Genomic DNA, 23,300 nt, shown 5'->3' on the forward strand with positions numbered 1-23,300 from the left:
ACTAAGTCCTTTCAATATTTTATTATTATTTTGGTAGGGCATTATGCCTACCTTGCTTGGCTTGGCAACACCCTAGAAACTTGGGCAGTACTTTGACGCCGCTTGCTTATCAACTTCTACTTGATCAACACCTTCTTACACTTGGCACGCCTTTCGAGACGTCAACACCTTTGGCACGTATTTCAAGAAAATCACCGGGTCGTCGGGCAGTACTTCCTTCTTGTTCGGGATGTCGGGGAGTGGCACGTATATCGAGATAACGGGCACGGAAAAACGAGGCTCGGGGCACGTTTATCGAGACGGAGCGTTGGCACGCCTTACGAGGTAGTGAGAGAAAACTAGAGAGAGAGTAAGTGTGAAATTGAGGTGTGAAAGGGCTGAGCTCATGGCTGCCCTATTTATAGCCCAAATTGGGTCCCATCGCGGTACGCGATGGGCTCCTTGACTCCCCCATCGCGTACTGCGATATAGGGTTGTCGAGTCACGGGGTACACGTGGCAGGCGCCGCCTCACGTGTCAACACGTGGTGACATGTGGCAGCAAACGATGCCACCGTGAGCCACGTGGCACATGTGTCACGGTGTGTCAGACACCCCATCGCGGTACGCGATGGGTGTCTTTCTTGACCCTGTCGCGTAGCGCGATAGGTCCAGAAGGCAAATTTTTCATTTTAGTCCCTGGGGTTTGGAAATTGGTAGAATTGGTCCTTTGACTTTAGAAACTTGTCATTTTTTGCCCGAAATTTATGTGATGTTACATCCTCCCCACCTTGAAATAAATCTCGTCCTCGAGATTGCTTACGAGAATAAGTGGGGATATTTCCTTCTCATTTCGGACTCGAGTTCCCACGTATACTCGGGTCCTCTTCGGGAATCTCATCTCACTTTCACGATCTTCAAGGTTCGTCTTTTAAGTTTCTTAGTTTTCGAATCTTCGATTTGGATGGGACGTTCTATGAATTTTAAATTTTCATTGATTTCTACATCTTTTAGGGGCATTGAAAGAGATTCATCGACTAGACACTTTCTTAGATTCGAAACATGAAATACATCGTGTATTCCTTGCATTTCCTCGGGTAGTCGCAAACGGTATGCGACAGTTGCAATTCGTTCGAGTATCTCGTAGGGTCCAACGAATCGAGGACTTAGTTTGCCTTTCTTGCCGAATCGGACTATCCTCCTCACGCGTCAAACCCTCACCGGATCGGAGCTCCAGCAAGAAAAAAATCACCGGAAAAAAACTTACTCCTTCTCGACGAATCCTCACTCGACAACCCAGGTCTCGGTCCGTTCTTACTAAAACTTGCGCATGACATCTGCAATAATACCCATTTCATTTCCTTTCCATTCACCCATATTGACAAATCTACCACTACTTCACACTTAATTACAAAATCACCACTCCCTAATTTCAAATGAATAACAAATTAAACGAACCACTTTCTCCGGCGAAACAATCGACCGAGATGACATCATCGAGCAAGCTACTGGCTGGTTACATGGCGCATGAGTTTCGAACCAGAGGTACCGTGTTAGGGCGGAGATTCGGCGGTGGGAAAGTCTGGCCGGTGACAGAGAGTGAGAGTAGCAGTTATAAGGAGTGGTGGTTGGATGGGATGATGATTGAAGAAACGTGGATCGACTTACTAGTATACGATCAACTTTCCTCGGGTAAGAGTGTGCTATATCACCGATGGTTTTCCGGAATATGAATTCTTCCACCTACAAAATGAGCAGCACCGTGAACTTACCCCTCAGAAAGGGACAGAGGGGTCCTCTTTGGGGTAACCCTCCGGTGTGAGAATAAGATATTGTAGGAGAAGATAGTAATAATCTGAAAGTGAGTAAAGACTTGGAATGTATTTTCTTGCTTACCTCCCCTTGTGGAGGTGGTGTGGTATTTATAGTATTAGGGTTTCCAATGATTGGGCTCAGACCCAATTAGGGCCTTTTTGGCCTCCTCCTATTGCTTCGCGCCACGTGTCCTTAGGACACCCGGTGCTTTTTCATTGATTATTCTCTGACCAAGGTATTTCACCTGACCCATGTGCAATCACGTGGTAGCACATGGGTTTTGCTGAGTTGTCCACCCTTCATTGGCAGCTGTCAACATCGGCATATTCTTTATTCCTTAAAGGATACCTTCTGGAAGGTTGTCTGATGAGCACAATCATGGTTGTCCTTATCCTGATTTGGATAAGGACGTGGTTGATTGTGTGCATGTGTGATATGCGCCTATCCCGGGGATGCGCGAGGTCTTCTCTTTATTCTCACGCGCAGATGTTTCATGCGCAGATGTGATATGCGTGAGCATGTGATATGCGCAAGCATATGTAATATGCGTGACCATGTGATATGCGCCACGCGCAGATGCGCCACGCGCAGATGTGATATGCGTGAGCGTATATGATGCGTGAGCATATGCGATGCGTGAGCATATGTGATGCGTGAGCATATGCGATATGCGTGAGCATATATGATATGCGTGAGCATATGTGATGCGTGAGCATATGTGATATGCGTGAGCATATGTGATATGCGCCACGCGCATAGGTTTTGGCTTTGCGTCTTCATGACATCCTGATTTCAAGCCTCTTGTCTATATCTTGTGGGTTGACCGCCCCGCTCGATGTTAAGGCGGGTGCATACCTATTCAAGCCCCCTAGTCTAATGTGTGTCTTGTCTCGCGCGAGCGAGGTAAGATAGATATTAGACTTAATGGTTTTCTTTTTCAATAGGGTTTATCTTCTTTTTCATTTCTCACAAGTGCGTTGCGCGAAATTCTGTCCTTTTGGTTGAAATGAATCGTCCATGTACGTGGTTGGTTAGTGCTGACATGCGTCAGAGATGGAGACGTTATATGTCAGACTTTTCATGTGCTCGAGGTGCTACAGTGGCCTTTCATGTCTCCTCATACAGTGTCAGGAACACGTGTCGCGCTCATGTTGGCCTGCACCTGCGAGTGGGGGCGCGTGAGCGTATCTCTGATCAGTACCTGTTTCTTTCTCTCTCCTAGGCCTATAAAAGCAAGCCTTTTGAGTGGTTTTTTCTTCATCTTCATTGTTATTTCAGAGCTCTTTCTCCTTCAATTTTCATTCCGATTAAGAGCCTTTATCTTTTGCTTCCAGATTTCCGCGCTTAAAGTAACCGCTGTTTGATTCCCAATTGTATGTCTGATAACCCAGACACCACAATTTCCCCCAGCAAACGCCGTGTAAAATCGTTAGTTATGTCCACTTTGAAGAAGACCGGCAAGGGTAAACGGGCTGCCGAGGCCTCGTCGGAGGAGGTGGGGAAGAACAAAACGGTGAAGAGATGGGATGAGATTCCCTGCAAATTGAAACAGTCTGACTTCGATAATCTCGTCGCCTCTCAGGGTTTTCTCCCTGAGTACAGCTGTCTGCTCCCGGCGACCGGGCAAACGGCGGCAGATCCGCCCACCGGCTATATCTCTTTATACTCTCACTTTTTCACTCACTGTAACCTTCGTCTTCCGATGACAAGGTTTATAGGTGCGCTCCTTCAGTTTTATGGGATTCACATATCCCAAGTCCATCCTTGTGGACTAGTGCGCATGACTCATTTTGAGTTCATGTGTAAAGCTCAGCGCGAGGAGCCCACCCCTCGGCGCTTTCAATATTTTTACAAGCCAAAAATCCAAGATTCTTGGTTCTCATTCACACCGCGCAATCAGAAGGTTAAGTGCTGCACTGTTTCCTTCAAAAGCCTTCATGACTGGTCTGAAAAATTTTTTTATATTAAGGCTGGTGTGATTCCCATCCGCATGACCATGCGCGCGATCACTTCTGCGCCCGCGGATGAGAATGTTCTTAAGAACCCAACGGGCACATGGGTTAACAAGTTATCTGCTGAACCATCCCCCGCCAAGAATATTTGCGAGGAGGCGCTGGTAGGGGTTGGTATGAGCAAGAGGTGGACCGACAGCACGACTGAGCCTGTCGTCCAAGTTGATGGCTTTGGTGAGTTATTAGCTCATTGCATTATTTCTGCGCGAATATAATTCGTTTTGCTGATATCATTTGTCTTGTATTATGCAGTAAGCAAGGAATACGTCCACGCCGCCTATGACGAGCATATGGAGGGTGGCTCTGTCGCGCTGAGTGCTGGGGAAGTTGCTTTCCCCGATCGCTTCGATGATATGTTCATCCCTGTTGATTTAGAATTTTGCTTTGACAGCGATGCGCCTGGTAAGCCTTTGTACTTATGCTTAGGCCTTTAGAATACCAAATTTGGTTAACATTTCTGTTGCACGTATTGTAGATGCGCTCGAGAATTATGAGTTGGAGCTTGCGGAAGAGGAGGTGGAGGAGGAAGAAGCTGAGGCGCCACAACTCAAGCGCAAAGCTAAAGGCAAAACTGGCGCAGGGGCCAGTAAAAAACAGAAGAAAAATGATGCCCCTCTTGCCCAGAATCCTCCTCCTACCCAAGCGAAGGGACTTGAGAAAACCAAGGGATTTACCTCCAAGTTTTCCTCGTCTTCTTTGCCTCGAGGTGTGGGCAATCCTCCCGTCCACACGAGGTATGGTGCTGCCACCTCATCTCTTCACGCGGCGGACAAGGGAAGCAACGCTGCGCCTGCTGTTTCATCTTCTCCAACAGGTATACTTTGTTTATATTTTGTGGTTTTATGAGCGTGATTCCGATAGAGTTATTAATGAAGCTTTGCTCACTCAAATGTTTGTAGAGCCGGCGACTTTGGTGGCTCAACCTCAGGCGCAGCAAGGTACCGAGGCTGCGCCGAAGGTTGCTTTGAAGTCCCCTGTTTTACCCTCGAAAAGGGGGAAAATGGACTTCATGGCGATGCTCAATTCGCGGACGGCGGTGCGCCAAGGTATTTATTGCGCTTTGATTTTCTGATTTTTTCCTTTAGATCAAGTCATGAATCATTTCTCCTTGGTTTTTTCATAGGAATTATAGCTGGCACACAAGCTGCTGGTGGCACTGCTGGCGCCGGCGCCGTTAGTTCTGCTCCTGCTCCAACAAGCACTGAATCTCCTCTCATTGGGATTACTAAGGAGCAGGAGACTATTTTACGCGCTGATCTAACGGCGTCAAGACCTCCCTCACCTCGTCCTGCGCGCAGCCTTCGTGAGACTGTTTTTGATTTTTCCAAGTCGCAGGAGAAGAGACCTGTTACAGAGGATGATGAGGAGGTCAATTCTGAAGGCTCTGATAGTGGCCGCGCAAGGCCTGTAGCGCCACGAGATTTCGTGGCGCAGCCTTCTTCTCGTGGGGCTGGCGCTGACTTTTCTGCCGGCTCTCCGCAGGTATAAGTTTGTTTTGCTCCGCTGTGCGGACTTCCAGATTAGTGTTTAGATGACTAAAACGTTGCTTTTGCGTTGCTTTGTGTTTGCAGGAAGCCGATCACATATACCGCCCGAGCTGGAATATTACTGAAGATAGCTCGTTTCAATCCATGGGTGTGTGTGAAGACTTCTGGGCTCACTCTGTTCCTCCGGCTGAAAGGAGGTTTCAGGAGGACCGCGCTCGCCTGGACTTGCTCAACGACCACCTTTTTGTTGGGCCTGCGTTCTTTGCTGCCTCCCAAGAGCTTCGCAATGATTATATAAAAGTGCGCGATGCCCTTGTGGAGGCCAAGCAAGAGGCTAAGATTTCTGCTTGGAATCTTTCTGACGCTCGAGAGAGAGCTGAGAAACTCCAAGCAGTACTTAGCGAGAACCGAGCAAGTGCCAACGCTGCCTTTGTGAAACGCGGGCATGAGCTGCAGGCTGCGCGGGAGAAGCTGCAAGCGGCAGAAGCGGATGCGGCCAGGTACGCGCGTCGAGCGCGTGACTTGGAATTGGAGGCAGAGGCGCGTGATCAAACTCTTGCGCAGGCTAACACTGACAAATCTTTATTAGAGAGTGAGGTTGCGCGTCTGAAGAAAGAGCTCGATGCTGCGCGAGCAGAAAAGAATGAAGCCTTGGCGGCAGCAGCGTCTGACAGAGAAGAGCTCGATGCTGCGCGAGCAGAAAAGAATGAAGCCTTGACGGCAGCAGCGTCCGACAGAGAAGAGCTAAAACAAACCAAGGAAACTGTTGAGTTGTTAAACTCTCATATTCCTGTTCTTGAGACATCTGTTTCTTCCCTCGCGCAGGATCGTCAATGGCTAGTTTCACAGGGTGTGACTCGTTGCGCTTATGCGATGAAATACTCAGAAGAGTTTCAGAACCTTGTGATGGATTGCAATGCTGCGTCGCGCTTGGTGGGTCGAGCTGAAGGGTTTAAGGATGGCTATGAATATGGCAAGATGAAGAAAAATCCATCCGACTGCCCTTATCAGCTCGACGTTGTCTGCGCTGACATGGCCGAGGTGGGGGAGAAGTACTTGAATACTCCAATTCCCATCCTTGAGCAGGTATTTTAACCTTAATGAGTTTACCTTGACTTATTTTCCTAATCTTTTGTACTCATACTTTTCCTTGTGACTTGCAGATAGCCGCGCTTGCTGACCAGCCCGATCTTGGCGCGCTAAAGAAATTACTTGACGAATGTGAAGGGACTGGTGGCAGCGATGATGGCGCGGGCAATGCTGCCTCTGCTAGCGGCTCTGGCGTGGCCAAAGGACCTACTCCTGACACTATCGTGATAGAAGACGACTCCTTTCAAGACGAACAGCTTGATTATGGTAAGTTTGGAGATGACGAGGAGCGGGCTGCGCCAGATGCTGAGGGAGGAGGTAATGATGAGGGCGATGAAGAGGCTGATGTTGATATAGAGACTTGAAAAGCCCTTCATGTTTTTTTTTTTTTTTTTTGTAGTTTTTATCTCATCATTTTGTAAATTTGTAAACTTCTATGTTTTGGAATGAAATTTTGTTTTTCCCTTATTCGCATCTTGCGCATTCCCAATTCATCTCTTTATATTGCATGTTTATGCTCGTTGAATATAAGGTATGCTTACACATTGAAACTTGGACAAGGCTGTAAGGAAATTATTTTATTTAATCCTTAACAGTTGTCACATTTCAAGTTATTTTGCAATATTCTGAATATGCTGACACGTGCCTTGGCACTTCATTATTCCTCCTTTGCGCGATGTTATCGCGCATTTATTATAGGGAATTATGAATGAGTTTTTTAGCCTTTACGTGTCAGTATGTGTTACTCTGATATCCATTATAATCCCATGCGCGACCTCGACCTGAGACCTTAACAACTATGTTTTGGCATGTGCTTTGCCTTAGTTGTGCTTAGGTACTTTTATGGTCTAGCTGCGCAGCATGTAGGATGGATGTTGTGAGTGATTTGAGCTAAGGCTCATATTATTGGGCTAAGGCCCCGACGTTTTAGAGTTAAAACTCGTTAACGCGTTTGAGCTTGAAGCTCGCGCATGTATGTTTTACTTCATTTTATTTTTAGTTTGATGTCAATACAATGTTGTCATATTGCTCAAAATTAATAAAGGGAAGTGTGAAACATGTATGCAAAAGGTAATAGAACACACATTAAGAGAAAATAGCGCGCATCATTATTCATAATGGCTTAAAGGGCCTTGATTACAAACTTGACAACTTTTACATGAAACATTTTCTAAGCTGTGCTGCGTTCCATGTGTGTGGGATCTTCTTTCCATTCAAATCTTTTAAAGCGTATGCGCCTTTTCCCAATTCTGCCGAGACTTGATAAGGTCCCTCCCAGTTGGGAGACATCTTTCCCGGGGGTATTGCGCGACTAGCTTCATTGTTCCGAAGGACAAAATCATTCTTCTTGAAGTGACATTCTTTCACGCGTTGATTGTAATATTTTTCTAGTTTTTTCTTGTATTTGGCTTCACTGATGATAGCCGCCTCTCTGCGCCCTTCAAGTAAGTTGAGATCCAACCTCCTTTCTTGCTCGTTGTCTTTTTTACTCATCATGAGCACTCTATAGGATGGGCATCCAATCTCTGCTGGAATCATAGCCTCCGTTCCATAGGTTAGGCTGAACGGGGACTCGCCATTGCTGGTTTTGCTTAATGTCCTGTGCGCCCACAGGACATTAGGTAACTCCTCGACCCATGCATGGGATTCTCCTTCCAACCTTTTCTTCAGCCCATTCAGCAAGCTTTGGTTCGCGCGCTCCACTTGGCCATTCCCTTAAGGGTGGTATACTGAAGTGAAGACTTGGTTGATGCGCAATTCCTTGAGCCAACTGGATATCTTCCTGTCAGTGAATTGTTTGCCATTGTCGCTCACAATTTCCATTGGCAGGCCAAAACGGCATATGATGTGGCTCCAAATAAATTGCTTTATTGCCTCGGCTGTGATTTTTGCTAGTGGCTTGGCTTCAACCCATTTTGTGAAATAGTCTACTGCCACTACCAAAAACTTTACTCGCCCCATCGCTTGTGGTAAGGGACCCACAATATCGATTGCCCACTTGTGGAAAGGCCATGCAGAGGTCACCGGAATCAAGTTGTTCTTTGGCCGCATGGTGTTTGGCGCATAGCTCTGACACGCTTTGCATTTTTGGATCTCTTTTAGGCGTCCAAGTACATGCCTGGCAATACTAACCTGCGTTCATTGCCTTGGCAACCACCATGCGCGGGCCAGCATGTATTCCACAGATTCCTTCGTGTATCTCTCTGATCACATAGCTTGCTTCCTCAACATCCAGGCATTTCATGAGCGGTCCAAGATAAGAGCGTCGATATAACGTACCATCAAGCAGTTCGTAGTTCTGCGACTTGTGTCTTATCTTCCTCGTCTGTGCGCGATCGTCCGGTACCTTTCCCTCCTTCAAGAATTCCATTATTGGAGTTATCCATGATGAAGGTGTTGTATGAATTACAAGGACAGACTTCGCTCCCACCGACGGGTTGCTCATTACTTCCACCCTGACATCTTTGCCAAAGTGATCGAAGCTGGTTGATGCCATCTTGCTCAGCGCGTCGGCAGACTTATTTTCACTGCGCGGAATGTGTATGATTCTGAAAGATTCAAATTGTTCGATGAGTTTTTTCGCCTGCTCTAGATACAGAGGCATGGTGTTCTCCTTAGCATCATAAAGGCCATTGACTTGCGCTGCTACCAGGTATGAATCTACATGAGCCTCTAGCTTTTTGACTCCGAACTTGTGCGCGATGCGCAAACCAGCCAGCAGGGCTTCATACTCAGCTTCATTGTTGGTGCTCTTGAAATCCAACCTGATTGCGTAAGTATACTCATGATGTTCTGGATCCACCAGCTTGAGGCCTGCGCCGGACCCTTCGTTGTTTGAAGCTCCGTCAGTGAATAATCTCCAAACGTTTTCTTCATTATTGGCTTGCGGAGGGTCTAATTTGCGCTGAGCCTCTTCAACTTTTCCTTCAGGGATTTCTGCGATGAAATCAGCTAAGACTTGTCCCTTGATTGCTGGACGAGGCTTATAGGCGATCGTGTGCTCTCCTAATTCCAGCGCCCATTTTGTCAGCCTTCCTGAGAGCGCGGGACGCCGCAAGACTTGCTGGATGTTGTAACCAGTCAGGACTTCAATAGGATGACCATTGAAATATCTGTGAAGCTCGCGCGACGCATGCGTTAGTGATAAAACTAACTTTTCTATGAGTAGCGCGTCTCAGGAGTCAGCACCCGACTTACATAATAAATTGGTGTTTGGATTCCTTTGCGATCCACCAGTAATACTGCGCCAATGGCGCGCTCTCCTGCTGACAGGTACAACGTTAAAGTTTCACCAGGAAGTGGAGCTGTGAGCGCAGGCAGATTTATCAGACATTCTTTTATCTCATTGAAAGCTTGCTCGGCCTCAGGCGTCCACTTGAATTGGCTTTTCTTTAAGCAATTTCTCAATGTGTTAACGAATGGGGTAGATTTGCTTGCATGGTTTGCTAGGAACCTGTTAATTGATACCAATCTGCCATTCAACTTTTGAACTTCCTTCATGGTGGATGGTGAGCGCATGTCAAGGATAGCCTCCACCTTCTCTGGGTTCACCTTGAAACCATCCTTGGTGACCATTACACCGAGAAATTTCCCTTCTTCTACGCCGAATGTGCATTTGCTCGGGTTGAGCTTCATGTTTACTTCCTTTAGGCGCCAAAGGGTTTCTTCGATGTCTTTGAGCATTTGTTTTTCCTCCCTGCTTTTAATCACCAAATCATCCACGAAGACTTCTAAGTTTCTTCCAATTTGCTCGTTGAAAACCGCATCCATGAGTCTTTGGTAAGTGGCTCCTGCATTCTTCAAACCAAAGGGCATTTTTGTGTAACAGAAAACACCCTTGTCAGTTCTGAAGGCAGTCTTGTCCTCATCTTGTGGTGCCATTTGAATTTGGTGATAGCCCTTATAGGCATCCAGGAAACATTTGAGCTTAAATGGCGCCACAGAGTCCACATTCGCGTCAATGTTTGGGAGGGGGTAACAATCTTTTGGACACGCTTTGTTGAGGTCCTTGAAATCAATGCACATTCTCCATGACCCATTGCTCTTCTTTACCATCACGGGATTGGCTACCCATGTTTGGTATCGTATTGGGCGGATGATATTTGCGCGCCGTAGATCTTCTACTTGCTCATTCATGGCCTTTGCCTTCTCATCCCCCATGACTCTTTTCTTTTGAGCAATTGGCTCTACAGACTTGAATGTGTTGAGAGAATGTTGCGCCAGGTCTCGCGGAACCCCAGTCATATCAGAATGTTGCCACGCGAAGACCGATATATACGTTGTGAGCAATCTTTTCATTCTCACCCTTGTGTCATCTGATATCGTAGCTCCAATTGTGATTGTTTGTTCTGGGAATTTTGGGTTGAGAATCCATTCCTCTGGCGCATTGTTTGCCATTGGAAGCTTCATTCTCCCTTCTCGCGGTATACTTGTTACTGCGCACAAATGATCTCGGTATACAAATGTTACTCCTGTTGGTGTTGGGAACCCTAACGCGCCGTGCGCTGGTGACGGTATGGCGTTGAATTGGGCAATCGTTCCTCTACCCAAGATCATATTATGGCATGAAGTGGTGGGCAAGACCAAGAAGTTGACAATTTCAGCTCGCTTGTGTTTCTCATCCCCCATAGTTAGTTCGAATTGTATCTGACCTAGGGGGTGAATAATTTCGTTTGAGACACCCGAGATTGGTGCATTCACAATTTCGAGCCTTGCTTGGTCTGCTGGATCCAACTTCCTGAAACATTGCTCATACATGATGTCTGATTCACTGCCGATGTCCACCAGGACTTTTGACACCTCATAATGAGCGATGTGTGCAGTGATGACTAGAGGACTGCTGATAGACGGGCCTCCTCTGATTCTTGGGAAGATTACTTGTTGCTCGCGCCAATCCCCTTGGACTTGCGCGCTTCTCTTCCTCGATCTTTGCCCTTGCCTTCCTCTTTCAGCTACACAGATTCTTTTGAATTTTTTACTGGCTGAGGCTCCGTCTGGTTGTTCATTCTCTGGTCTTGGGTTTTTCACCAGGTGAGCCAACTTGCCTGATTTCACATCTCTTTCAATCGCATCCTTCAAATGGTGGCATGCATCGGTGTTGTGCCCTGTGGACTTGTGAAACTCACAATACTTGCCACTGTTTGGTGGTCCCTTATGGAGTAATGGCTTGGGGCTTTTAAACTGGACATTCTCTGTGTTTAACACTTGCGAAGGCGTTTTGGTGAGGGGGGTCCATATTCTTGGTAGAGGTCTGTTAGGCTCTCTGGCGCATTCCTTCCTGTCCCCCTCTCCGCGATTAAGCATGTCTTTTTGGGGCTGGGGTGAACTTTGTTGCGCTTGCTTTTCTGCAGGAGAATAATTGGCTTGTTGCTACCTGGACCATACGGAGTTTTGTTTGCCCCTCCTTTCATTGTTGTGTGGTGCTTCTGTTTGATGCCCTCTATCTCTTGCTCTGTCTTGGGCAATTTGTTTTTCATTTCGCGCGAAGACTCGCGATGCTTCCATAAGCTTAGCCCAAGTGGTTGGCATGCCATCTCTGCTCACGAGAGCTCTGCGGAGTTGATCACTGCGCGCACCTTGTATAAAGGCCACGCGCAAGAGTTGTTCAGTGATACCTCCAATTGCAAGAGATTCCTGATTGAAACGAGTTATGTAGTCTTCAATGGTTTCATCATTCCTGCGCACGCAGTGCATGATGTCATCGGGGTCGCGCGTGTGTCTGCGCTGCTGTACAAAGTGAGCCTGGAACTTCTCCAATAGCTCTTCGAACCCATCGATTTGTCCTGTCGGCAAGCTTTCGAACCAGACACGCGCTGCGCTCGTGAGGCAGCGAGCAAACATGTGACACCATGTTGGCATCGTCCAGCTTTCTAGGTTTCCAGTGTTGTAAAAACCTTGTAAGAAATCATCTGGATCTGTTGTACCATCGTACTTGCCTAGACCACTTGGCATCTTGGTTTTGTGTTGAATGGGAGCCTTCGCAATGCGCTCAGTGAATTTTGAATGCTTCACCAGAATGGCTGGCCTATATGGTGTGGTTACGTCCACTTGCCCTTTCGCTTGTGGGTTGTACGGTGTGTATAGATCCATATCAACTTTGGCTCCAGGCGCTATGTTCATGTGCGCGCGAAGCTGTGAACCTCCTGCATGAGTATCTCGCGTCTTCCTCATGCTGTGCACTTCTTCCTCATCACTAAAATCAGCGTGTTCGGTGTGAACAGAGTGACCATCTTCCTGCGCGCGCGCCCTTTTTGTTGTTCCCTGAATGGTTTGTTTATCAAATGCGAGCCTTTGTGTTAAGTCGGCTAACTTTTTGTGTTTGACCAGCTCATTGTATTTGTCCATTAAACGCCGTTGTTCGTTTATGAGCCATTCTTAAGGGTCATTGGTTTCAACTTCCGGACCCATTGGTCCTTTTTGTTTTGCACCAGTCAGATTTTGGAACGTGAGATCGTCTGGAGGAGTTTCAGTCTGGCTATGAGGTGTTGTGATGAAGGGATGGTTACTGGTGGTGCGCGCAGTATCACGCGGCGCCCTCAGAAACTGATGTCCCTCATTAACATCCTCAAGCTCATTATCCTCCAGAACTTGATCGCTGTTTCGAACAACGGAAACCATGGTGAAGATTTTCAGAGAGAACTGATGAGATAGTGGTTTTGTTGCCATTGTAACAGGTGATGGCGCCAATGAAGAAACGTGGATCGACTTACTAGTATACGATCAACTTTCCTCGGGTATGAGTGTGCTATATCACCGATGGTTTTCCGGAATATGAATTCTTCCACCTAAAAAACGAGCAGCATCGTGAACTTACCCCTCAGAAAGGGACAGAGGGGTCCTCTTTGGGGTAACCCTCCGGTGTGAAAATAAGATATTGTAGGAGAAGATAGTAATAATCTGAAAGTGAGTAAGGACTTGGAATGTATTTTCTTGCTTACCTCCCCTTGTGGAGGTGGTGTGGTATTTATAGTATTAGGGTTTCCAATGATTGGGCTCAGACCCAATTAGGTCCTTTTTGGCCTCCTCCTATTTCTTCGCGCCACGTGTCCTTAGGACACCTGGTGCTTTTTCATTGATTATTCTCTGACCAAGGTATTTCACCTGACCCATGTGCAATCACGTGGTAGCACATGGGTTTTGCTGAGTTGTCCACCCTTCATTGGCAGCTGTCAACATCAGCATATTCTTTATTCCTTAAAGGATACCTTCTGGAAGGTTGTCTGATGAGCACAATCATGGTTGTCCTTATCCTGATTTGGATAAGGACGTGGTTGATTGTGTGCATGTGTGATATGCGCCTATCCTGGGGATGCGCGAGGTCTTCTCTTTATTCTCACGCGCAGATGTTTCATGCGCAGATGTGATATGCGTGAGCATGTGATATGCGCAAGCATATGTATTATGCGTGAGCACGCGCAGATGCGCCACACGCAGATGTGATATGCGTGAGCGTATATGATGCGTGAGCGTATGCGATGCGTGAGCGTATGTGATGCGTGAGCATATGCGATATGCGTGAGCATATGTGATGCGTGAGCATATGTGATATGCGCCACGCGCATAGGTTTTGGCTTTGCGTCTTCATGACATCAAATTTAGTACATGAAGCATGCGCTCACACTCGATTATTTAGTAATTTTTATTTAGGCTTACTCAGTTTCCAATGTTACAAATTCCGAGTAACTCATGGAATTAGCTCATTTACACCTCTATATTTGAGGAAGATCTACTTTAAGCCCAAATAAAAAAGAAGTCTCTTTCATATAAGATTTTACGACATGAGGTACAAGTTTGGAGTAAAATTATTATCAATGGGTTGTGATTATTGTTGATGATTGGTCGTTTGAAAGTGTAGCTACATAATGGTGATGGATACCAGCACACCACCGCCACCACCACCACCACTTATTACCCTCCATATTAAGTTGTTGTTCAACATTAAAACAAACCTAGTTTCATGGTCTATGGGAACCATGTATTCTACTTGTACTCAACATATGATTTTCTTAGTATATTTATAGAACTTCTTATATTCTTTAATAGTTGTATAACTTACCAATAACATATTTAGGATGTGTTTTGTTGCACGTTACTGTCAAATAGGTAGTTGCGCTTTAATTAGCCACCCCTTAATATATCTATAATCTATATAAACGAAAACATAAAAATCTTACGTGTCGCGATGTTGTCGCTTCCCCATTTTTTGGAGTTGCCAGATTTGCTTGATTTTTAAATTGAGGTTTCTCATCCATTTGACCCGAATTCACAGTTATGAGTCTTATCAAACCAAATATTTCATTAAATTAAAAACTAATCTTGCCAAATATTTGATTTAAAAATTCTATAAAGTAGGGATATGCTAAAAATTAATATCTGATTTGTTTAAAAAAATGTATATTATTTATAACTAAATAACCAATTTCATAGTAAAAAAAATAAATCAGGTTATAACATCTCATGTATTTTTGAAACAATTTATCATCAAACCATATGTATATTATTAACTTTCATACAATAAAAAAAAATAAAAGTTCAAAAAATAAATAAATAGCATAAACAAATAATATAAAACAACCCCCGTAATACGGGGGATAAAAACTAGTATAATATATATGAACATCCATTGCTAGTTAAACAGGTATGGCGTTAATGGGATGTCACTTAAGCTGATGGCGCCTTGACGACGCTTCATTTGTATCTCACGGGCCGGTGTAGTTGGCGCCATACTGCCCATGTGGCATGCAATGGACAATGACTCTTTGTTAAACTACAACGATGTTATTAACATACACATCACGCAATTAGCATTACTAAATTACTAAACGAATAGATAAGTGTTAAAGGTCAAAACATTTAAAAAACATGTCTATAAGGCAGCCAATTCACTGTATAAGTAACCAATTTAAAATGACAAAAACAAAAATTGAATACTTCTCAGACTCTCAGTGGATTTATGGTTAAAAGCTGTTCCATGCAAACAAACAATTCTAGGCATGCGACCCACGAGGCAACGAGTGGGTTTTCCCTCCAAAGAAATGATTGCATATTGGTGGATTATTGTTATTTGAGGAAAGGTACGGGTAAGGGTAAAAAAGGTTATATAAGTCAATTTCACAAGTAAATAATGTCAGTTTTAATTTCATACAAAGATGCTTATGCCATTTTCTACTTATAGAAGAATGCACATGAAATTTGCAACTAATAGAAGGGATGTTACATACACACCACCCTTGTGATATTTGTATATGCTTACACGACTCGTACATACCATACATGTCTGGCACATATATGGAAGGAACAAAGTATTTTGCACAAAATCCCAAACTACTACTCGTATAGGACTTTACGAGTTGTATAGGTCTTCAAATGGTGTCCGGATAAACGTATGGTAAGTTTTTAACAAATAGAAGGATGGTGTATGAAATTTTCAACTTATAAGAATGTATATGAAATTAATCATATATAATTTGGATGGTAATTTTTGTCACGACACGAAAATAATCAAATTTTAAGTTCTAACATGTTTAATAAAAAGGTGGTAATCGAGTTTGACCTATTTAATTAAACAAGTAGACTTGTTAACCCATGAGTTGTTTCGCTTTAACCCATCTCTTACCCACCAACCCAATTGACACGTTTATAACTTAATTACGGCCCATCAACCCGTTTAGACAAATGATTTAAACAATCGTGTTAGAGTACACAATTCAAATGTGTGGGATTGATGTTTTTGACAGGAATAAGCATATGTGGGTCATAGTTGTTATTAGTGGATTCAAACAAATATTAACTAATAATGGCATTTGTAGCAACACAACAAACATTCACAAAGTAGGTTCATGCCTGCAAGCAAATAAAGCTCTAAATATTTGTCTCTTATGGTCATCAACTGCAACCCAAACAGACCAGTCCATATACTCCTTTACTATATTTCCAACTAATTCATAAAAAAAACCCACAGTTCACTTAAAGTCAAACAAACATCAACACAAGTCAACAAAATTAAATCTTAAATGTTAAATCTTTCAACTTCAATCATTTTCCCACTCAATTGTTTCATTTCAACCACTATTATCTACCACCATTGACAAACTGTGTGTGAACTCTAGCACCAATGTACTAGGGTGGGTGATCAAAGTCCAAAATAGTGTCTCATGGTTCGAACCAAACGGTCATTCGGTTAACCGATAATGAATGTGGGTTCGGGTAGTAATCAACAACTACTGCGTTTATAATGTTCCTTGATGAATTTTTCAGCATATGAAGGATATTTTTGTCTAATGTAAGCTCGAATACATTTTTGGTAAGAAAAATCGATCCATACGCCATCGGTTCTCACAACAAACAGGCACCTTGAATTTTTGAACTGCGGGTGCCGGTCAACCTTCAAGATTAAGAAAATGTTTACAGTTAAAAGTAATAAATAAATGGTCAAGAGTTTTTATTCGGGACGCACACGACAACTGTTGTGGGCCATTAACAGCTCAAGATTTCTGAAGACTTTAAGTGAATTAGACTTAATGTCAATTTAATCAACAACTTTATTTGGTGTTACTAATAAAGAATGTCATGGAGGATGTATAAAGAATTAAATAGGCTAGCAAATGTCAAGGTATAGTAACTAACTATGGGACGACCCGTTCTTCGCTACATGTGGACTTAATAAAACATGTCCTTTCATAGAAATGCATTATTGCTATTTCTTAACCAGTTTATACATAACAAGGTGACAAAGATCAAGCAAATTCTGCTTTGAATAACTTATGCAAACATAAATAGGCTCAGGAGCATTTCAGAACTTCAAAATAATTTTAGATCATTTATTATATGTAATTTTATGATTACATCTATGTAAACTGGTTATTACACATATGTAAATTTGTGATTACATATAGTAATCACAATATTACATAACAATAAATGACAAAACTACACCCAAAATAACATTAAATATATAAAATAAATTAATAAAATTGTTGATTGTTAGGAGTTCTTGAATTTTATAAATTTATAGTTCTGAAGAATCCAAACCTATATATACATTATACATTTGTATACTTAGTTTAAAAGAGCGAGGTGGCGAGGTGATCAGGAAAGCACCTCATGCACATCCGGGTCAAAATTAGGGTATGAAAGAGGGTGATATGTAATAACAACCAAGGAAGTGAAAAAATTATGAATTGTTTAATTGACAAAAGATGTAAAACAGATGTGACAGATGCAACAGAAGGCTTTTATGGTTGTACAAACTTTTTTAAATCAAGATTGTGTAACTATTAAAGGCAAATAATTTGCTATCTTGAAGTAAGTGGGTTAAAATATGTGACCAGAGGTAGTAATTGGCTAACTGTAACTATTTAATTTGCCCATGAAATAATATGTAGATGCAATGAATGAATCAGTTATCAGCCCATGATTATTTTTAGTTGGGATTTCGGACTATGAGAACAGTAAAAAAAATAAACCAAAATGCACTAAACTATTAAGGCCTTCATAAAGAAAAGATTGAAAGATTTTATCAAATTTACCATAATAGAATCAATGCCACACCCGATTTTATCTTCAGAGTGAGGATGATAAGCAAGAAGCTTTTGAACCACCATTTTCTCATCTGTTGATGTAAGTTGTTGTCCATCCATATACCTGGTAGCAGAAAGGATAATTACTTAGTGAGCTTGATTAATTTGACTGCTACAGCTGTTATGTGATAATTTATTTGAATGAGAAATAAAAGTTTGACTGCTAAATACGGATATTAATAGTAGTTTATGCAATACTGTTGAATATGATTAATTTGACTGTTAAATACTCTTGACCCATTTGGGTATGTTCTTGAGTATATATGTGATAAGAATCAACTTTATGTTAGAAAATGAGTAGAACTTGATGACTAATGGAAGGAATTATGCATTCATTGTTTGTGATAAATCATTAGATTTGGAGTGTGTGTTATGCCCATATTTGGGGTTTTTGTTGGGTTTTAGCCTTGAAATTGTTTAATGTAAACATAAAGATTGAGGCTGTTTAGACACCTAACCTAACTGATGTTATATGGAAAGTTAAAGATATTAAAATATCAGTTTGTATAGGTGATCAAGCATTCGTGATACCTGACAGATAAATACTTTACGAGAGTGATCAATTGGCTTCAAGATAGGTCAGAAATGATTTCCAAAACAGGGGACCATATGTGTCTTTTCTAAAGTATGTATGTTTAATTAAAGAAATGTTTGAAGATATGAAAGACACGAACATGTCAAGTTATGGGCATACTCGATAAAGTAAAGAACTAGAATCAGAATGAATAGCTATGAGTTTATGATTTTGATAAAATATTGTTTTAAAACAATTAATCTTATGTACTATGTTGTATGAGCTTTTAGTAAAATCGAGTGGTTTCTCACTATGCTTTATAGCTTATGCACATCAGCACATGTGATGTCTATTTGGAATTGAGGAATTCTATCTGAGTTTATTTAATCTTAAACCCTTCATAACATGAAGCAAATATCACTTAACTCTCGAATTCTCTGTTATGGTGGAGAATCCAATAAATACTTTACGAGAGTGATCAATTGTATAGGTGATCACCTATAACAATTGTATACTTTACGAGAATCCTATACTTTACGAATGCTTGATCACCTATACAAAATATAATATCAGGCACGAATAAGGTTTACTTGTTTGGTTAAGGTAAACACACTACCCTCATGAGTCATGACATTATGTTATCACATAGATATAGACCGTACTTTTGAGGTGGATTATGTATTTTCAAAATTAGTGCAACTTACTCCACGTAAAACACTTCAATACTCTACAGCCTGCTATCTATTCAATGAAACATTTGTTGGAACTAGATATTGTTCAATAAGATAGAGAACACATACATATTCTACAAAACTGTGTCATGGGCTTATTATAACCCTTTCTAATACTCCTATAATTGGAACATATATATGAGTCATGGGTTTTTTATAACCCTATCTAACAGACTAACACTCCTCAAACTTGAAAGCCTTCGTTAAGACGACTGAATCAAGTTGTCTTGTTTGTCATGATCTGACCAGATATCTCACTTAGGGGTAACTTTGACTTTAAAGTAAATGTAACATACATTTAAAGTGGTCAACAAGAATATAATTCCCTTTAATAGTGCAAAGGGATACCTAAAGTAAAAAAGATCTACAACTTAATCTGGTGGAAGCGTATCTTTGTAACACCAAAACCTAGATGAGTTAAGAAGCGACACTAATCTTCAGGCGAACGTCAAAAGTAAAGATGCATCTTATAAAGTCTTCACTAAGAAGTCAACTATAAGATGCAGATGTGTAATCTCTAGGCTTAATTTGAGAAATCTCAAGCTAGGTTCAGTGGTTCACCCTAGTTGTATGATGTAGTTGTGAGTTGTGACCTAGAGTTGCAAATGAGTCAAGCTAAGTTGAAGCTCACCTCGACCACCTTAGCCTAAGATCAAACTTGATTTGATAGCTCAAAGGGGAATTAATATGCAAACTCGAGTCAAGCTCAATACAAATAGCTGGACTTAAATGAGCTTGAGCTTGAATAACTCTCAATTGTTTGTAACCAAATATCTAATGGTGCTTATATGAGTTACATGTCATGTACTGCTCAAAAGCCACATAAAAATTCAAGTCAAGGTTGAACTACCATTTAACTCGATAAAATCTAAAGTGTTTGCAACCATAACTTGACCTACAATGAGAAGTTAAATATGTGTTCAAACATAGTGAAATAAGGTTTTGTTGCCTCCAAACGGCCAAACAAAAGAAAACTGAGACTCGATATTACCAATCTAAGCCATGATACATATTTAGGGTAGAGACTTAGAAGTTAGAAAAATCGTTGGGAAGAATAAGAATGTTCATGTCAGGCCAACATGAGTAGCAACTACAAAAACAATACTTTATGTTATTCAAGTATTTTATTAAGGGGTCTATGTGTGCACTTCATAGACCCCTTAATAAAATGAGTTGTGACCTAGAGTTGCAAATGAGTCAAGCTAAGTTGAAGCTCACCTCGACCACCTTAGCCTAAGATCAAACTTGATTTGATAGCTCAAAGGGGAATTAATATGCAAACTCGAGTCAAGCTCAATACAAATAGCTGGACTTAAATGAGCTTGAGCTTGAATAACTCTCAATTGTTTGTAACCAAATATCTAATGGTGCTTATATGAGTTACATGTCATGTACTGCTCAAAAGCCACATAAAAATTCAAGTCAAGGTTGAACTACCATTTAACTCGATAAAATCTAAAGTGTTTGCAACCATAACTTGACCTACAATGAGAAGTTAAATATGTGTTCAAACATAGTGAAATAAAGGTTTTGTTGCCTCCAAACGGCCAAACAAAAGAAAACTGAGACTCGATATTACCAATCTAAGCCATGATACATATTTAGGGTAGAGACTTAGAAGTTAGAAAAATCGTTGGGAAGAATAAGAATGTTCATGTCAGGCCAACATGAGTAGCAACTACAAAAACAATACTTTATGTTATTCAAGTATTTTATTAAGGGGTCTATGTGTGCACTTCATGCCTTACATGACAATGACGGTAGCTTAATGTGACAGCCCGCCTAAAACATGTATCAAAAAACTAAAAAATTCCCATAAGATCCAAACTGATCTTGAAACAAAGAGCCTTTACAGAAGAATGTAGAGCGTTCTTTAAAGCAATATAAGTCTTCGTATTCCTTATAATCTTGCACTCTATATAAGTTGTGTGAAAGTCACGTACGATCAATGTTAGGCTGACTTAGTTAATATTGGAAAGATAGGTTTATAACATTAAAGTGTGTCTAGACACCCTACTCATTGAGAAGATTACATAGAAAAAAAACATGGTTTCTTATTACAGTCCAACCCCTAAAGAATTAGTGCAATCACATTATTAAATAACATTTCTTATGCATGTTTTGAATGAGAATGTACAAAGAATAACCCTTAAGAATGTTCACATATCTTTGTAACATTGTGTTATCTAAAAGGTCCGTCGTACTTGTAAAAAAAACTCATTTCTAGCATCAAAACTAGTAATTTATAAAGTAATGTAAACAATCACACCCATTGTAAGGCTGTGAGGTATGGGTCATGCAAGAACCTCCAAGGGTCCTACATCATCCCTCCTTCAAAGGTGAAGAAGGAACACCGCGCCACCGCCACCCCAAAATGGTCACGCATGATATGAGGGTGGCCACGCGGGTCATTCCCCACTTTCTCCAATCAGAATTTTTTTTTCTTTTCTTTTTCATTTCTTTATATTATTATATATAATAATGGTGGAGAATGAGGGGAATGAACCATAAGGCAGTTCGCTATGGGCAGTGTGAGGGCGGCGTAGCAGGGAACACTGCAGAGGGGCGGTGTTTTGAAGACCGGGAAACTTTGAGAGGGGGGGGGGGTCCCATCCAACTTCTCTCTCTCACACACACATACATATAAATGTATATATATAATGGGGCAACTAACCATAGCGAGCCGTTATGAAGAGGGGCAACTAACCATAGCGAGCCGTTATGAAGAGGGGCAACAAACCTACGTGACGATGATGTGGCATTGTAGAGCGACTTTAAAGCCCCCTCCATAGTGAACAGCCTAACATAGTGGTGAGGTTGAATGACAGAGGAAAAGTTGAGTTGACACTGAGGTGGCCCGGACGTGGCAAATGAGGGAGAATGATGAAAATGAACCATAAGACCATCCTCTATGGTGGGGGGCATCGAAGACCCTCCACAGTGCCACGTCAGCACCACGTAAGCACCGTGGGGCATCGAAGCCCCAACCAATAATGCCCCGTTGTGGTTTAAAGCCCATTGGCGCCCCTATATATATATATATATATATGTATGCCCCTACCCACCACGCCCCCCTCCCGGCGGTGTTTCGCGCCCTCCACCGCGCCCATAGCGGGTGGTCTAAGACATGAAAAAAACTCATAATGTGACACTCTAGTGGCAACTTTTAGCGGCCATCATGCTCTCTTGATTTTATCCCTATCCGTAAAACACATTAACCATGCTCTAGTCAATCTATTACAAGATTACCACTATATGCCTTCCTATAATTGACCAATTTCACAAAACCTAATTTATCATCTAGCAAACATAATTAAATCCACTATAAATAAGTAAAACAACACTCAATTGTTCTAAAATACCTGTCCGAGTGAAGAATATGTTTAATGAGGAGAGTGATAGGGTCAATATCGAGAAATATCTCGGCTTCTTTATCCTTCCATTTACGATAATCAGGATCATGCTCTCGCTTAGGGTCCTTGGGTGGTGGATTACGTTTAGCGGTTAACAAAGAGGCTTTGTTGTTGTTATCGTGTGTAGTAGTAGTAATTGTAATTGTGGGAGGTGGGTTTCTAATTGGGCGAGGAGACTCGGTGGCGGTGGTTGTGTAGGAAGGTCTTCTTATTAGGAAACATATTGCAGCCGGAAGCGTTGGATGGTGGAAACGGAGGCGGAGCTGAGGGATGGCTCGCCCCAGTACCGGTGCTGCTGCCATAGTCGGTCGGTCACACTCGCTTACTGCATTCGAATCCTCGGTCCGGTTATTATCACTTGTTTTCTGATATTTTAATAATTGTGATATCTTACTTATTTTATTATTAGTTCGAGTAAAATGTCGTTTTCGTTCCTATATTTTGTCTAAATATATGATTGTAAATTTGTGATTTTTGTTCATATAATTTCATTTCATTTCAAATTAAACCTGAATTCACTAATTTCGTTAAGTCTGGTTGTTAAAACCATTAACATGTCATTCACGTGATGGACAATTGTGCCTTTTTTACCCCAAGTACACCCAAGCCCCTCACATGAGGGAGTTTGCGAATAATGATTGGGGTTTATTTGGTGAGGAAAAAGAATAAAACTGCCCATCAC

General features: G+C 42.1%; 1 protein-coding gene across 1 annotated transcript; it reads right to left on the reverse strand.

Moving 5' to 3' along the window:
• Window positions 1–16,119: 16,119 nt before the first annotated feature.
• Window positions 16,120–22,930, reverse strand: LOC143629826 (protein DCL homolog, chloroplastic-like). Its single transcript, XM_077098994.1, has 3 exons — window positions 22,568–22,930; window positions 17,910–18,024; window positions 16,120–16,765 (listed from the first exon to the last, which is right to left on the reverse strand). The coding sequence occupies exons 1-3, from the start codon at window positions 22,918–22,920 to the stop codon at window positions 16,595–16,597; spliced, it is 639 nt and encodes a 212-aa protein (XP_076955109.1). The 5' UTR covers window positions 22,921–22,930; the 3' UTR covers window positions 16,120–16,594.
• Between the last annotated feature and the right edge of the window lie 370 nt (window positions 22,931–23,300).

This window comes from Bidens hawaiensis, unplaced genomic scaffold (assembly GCF_021521415.1).
Source record: "Bidens hawaiensis isolate Kalapana, Puna unplaced genomic scaffold, B.hawaiensis_p1.1 tig00005467_1, whole genome shotgun sequence".
Lineage (NCBI taxonomy): Eukaryota > Viridiplantae > Streptophyta > Magnoliopsida > Asterales > Asteraceae > Bidens > Bidens hawaiensis.

Bases quoted from the DNA above. Each gene is read 5' to 3' on its own strand.
- LOC143629826 (XM_077098994.1), bottom strand. From the start codon at position 22,920: ATGGCAGCAGCACCGGTACTGGGGCGAGCCATCCCTCAGCTCCGCCTC. The intron at 18,025-22,567 runs GTATTTTAGAAC...TTCTGCTACCAG, and splicing joins CATATTCTTCACTCGGACAG to GTATATGGATGGACAACAAC. The intron at 16,766-17,909 runs GTAAATTTGATA...TTAATCTTGAAG, and splicing joins GTGGCATTGATTCTATTATG to GTTGACCGGCACCCGCAGTT.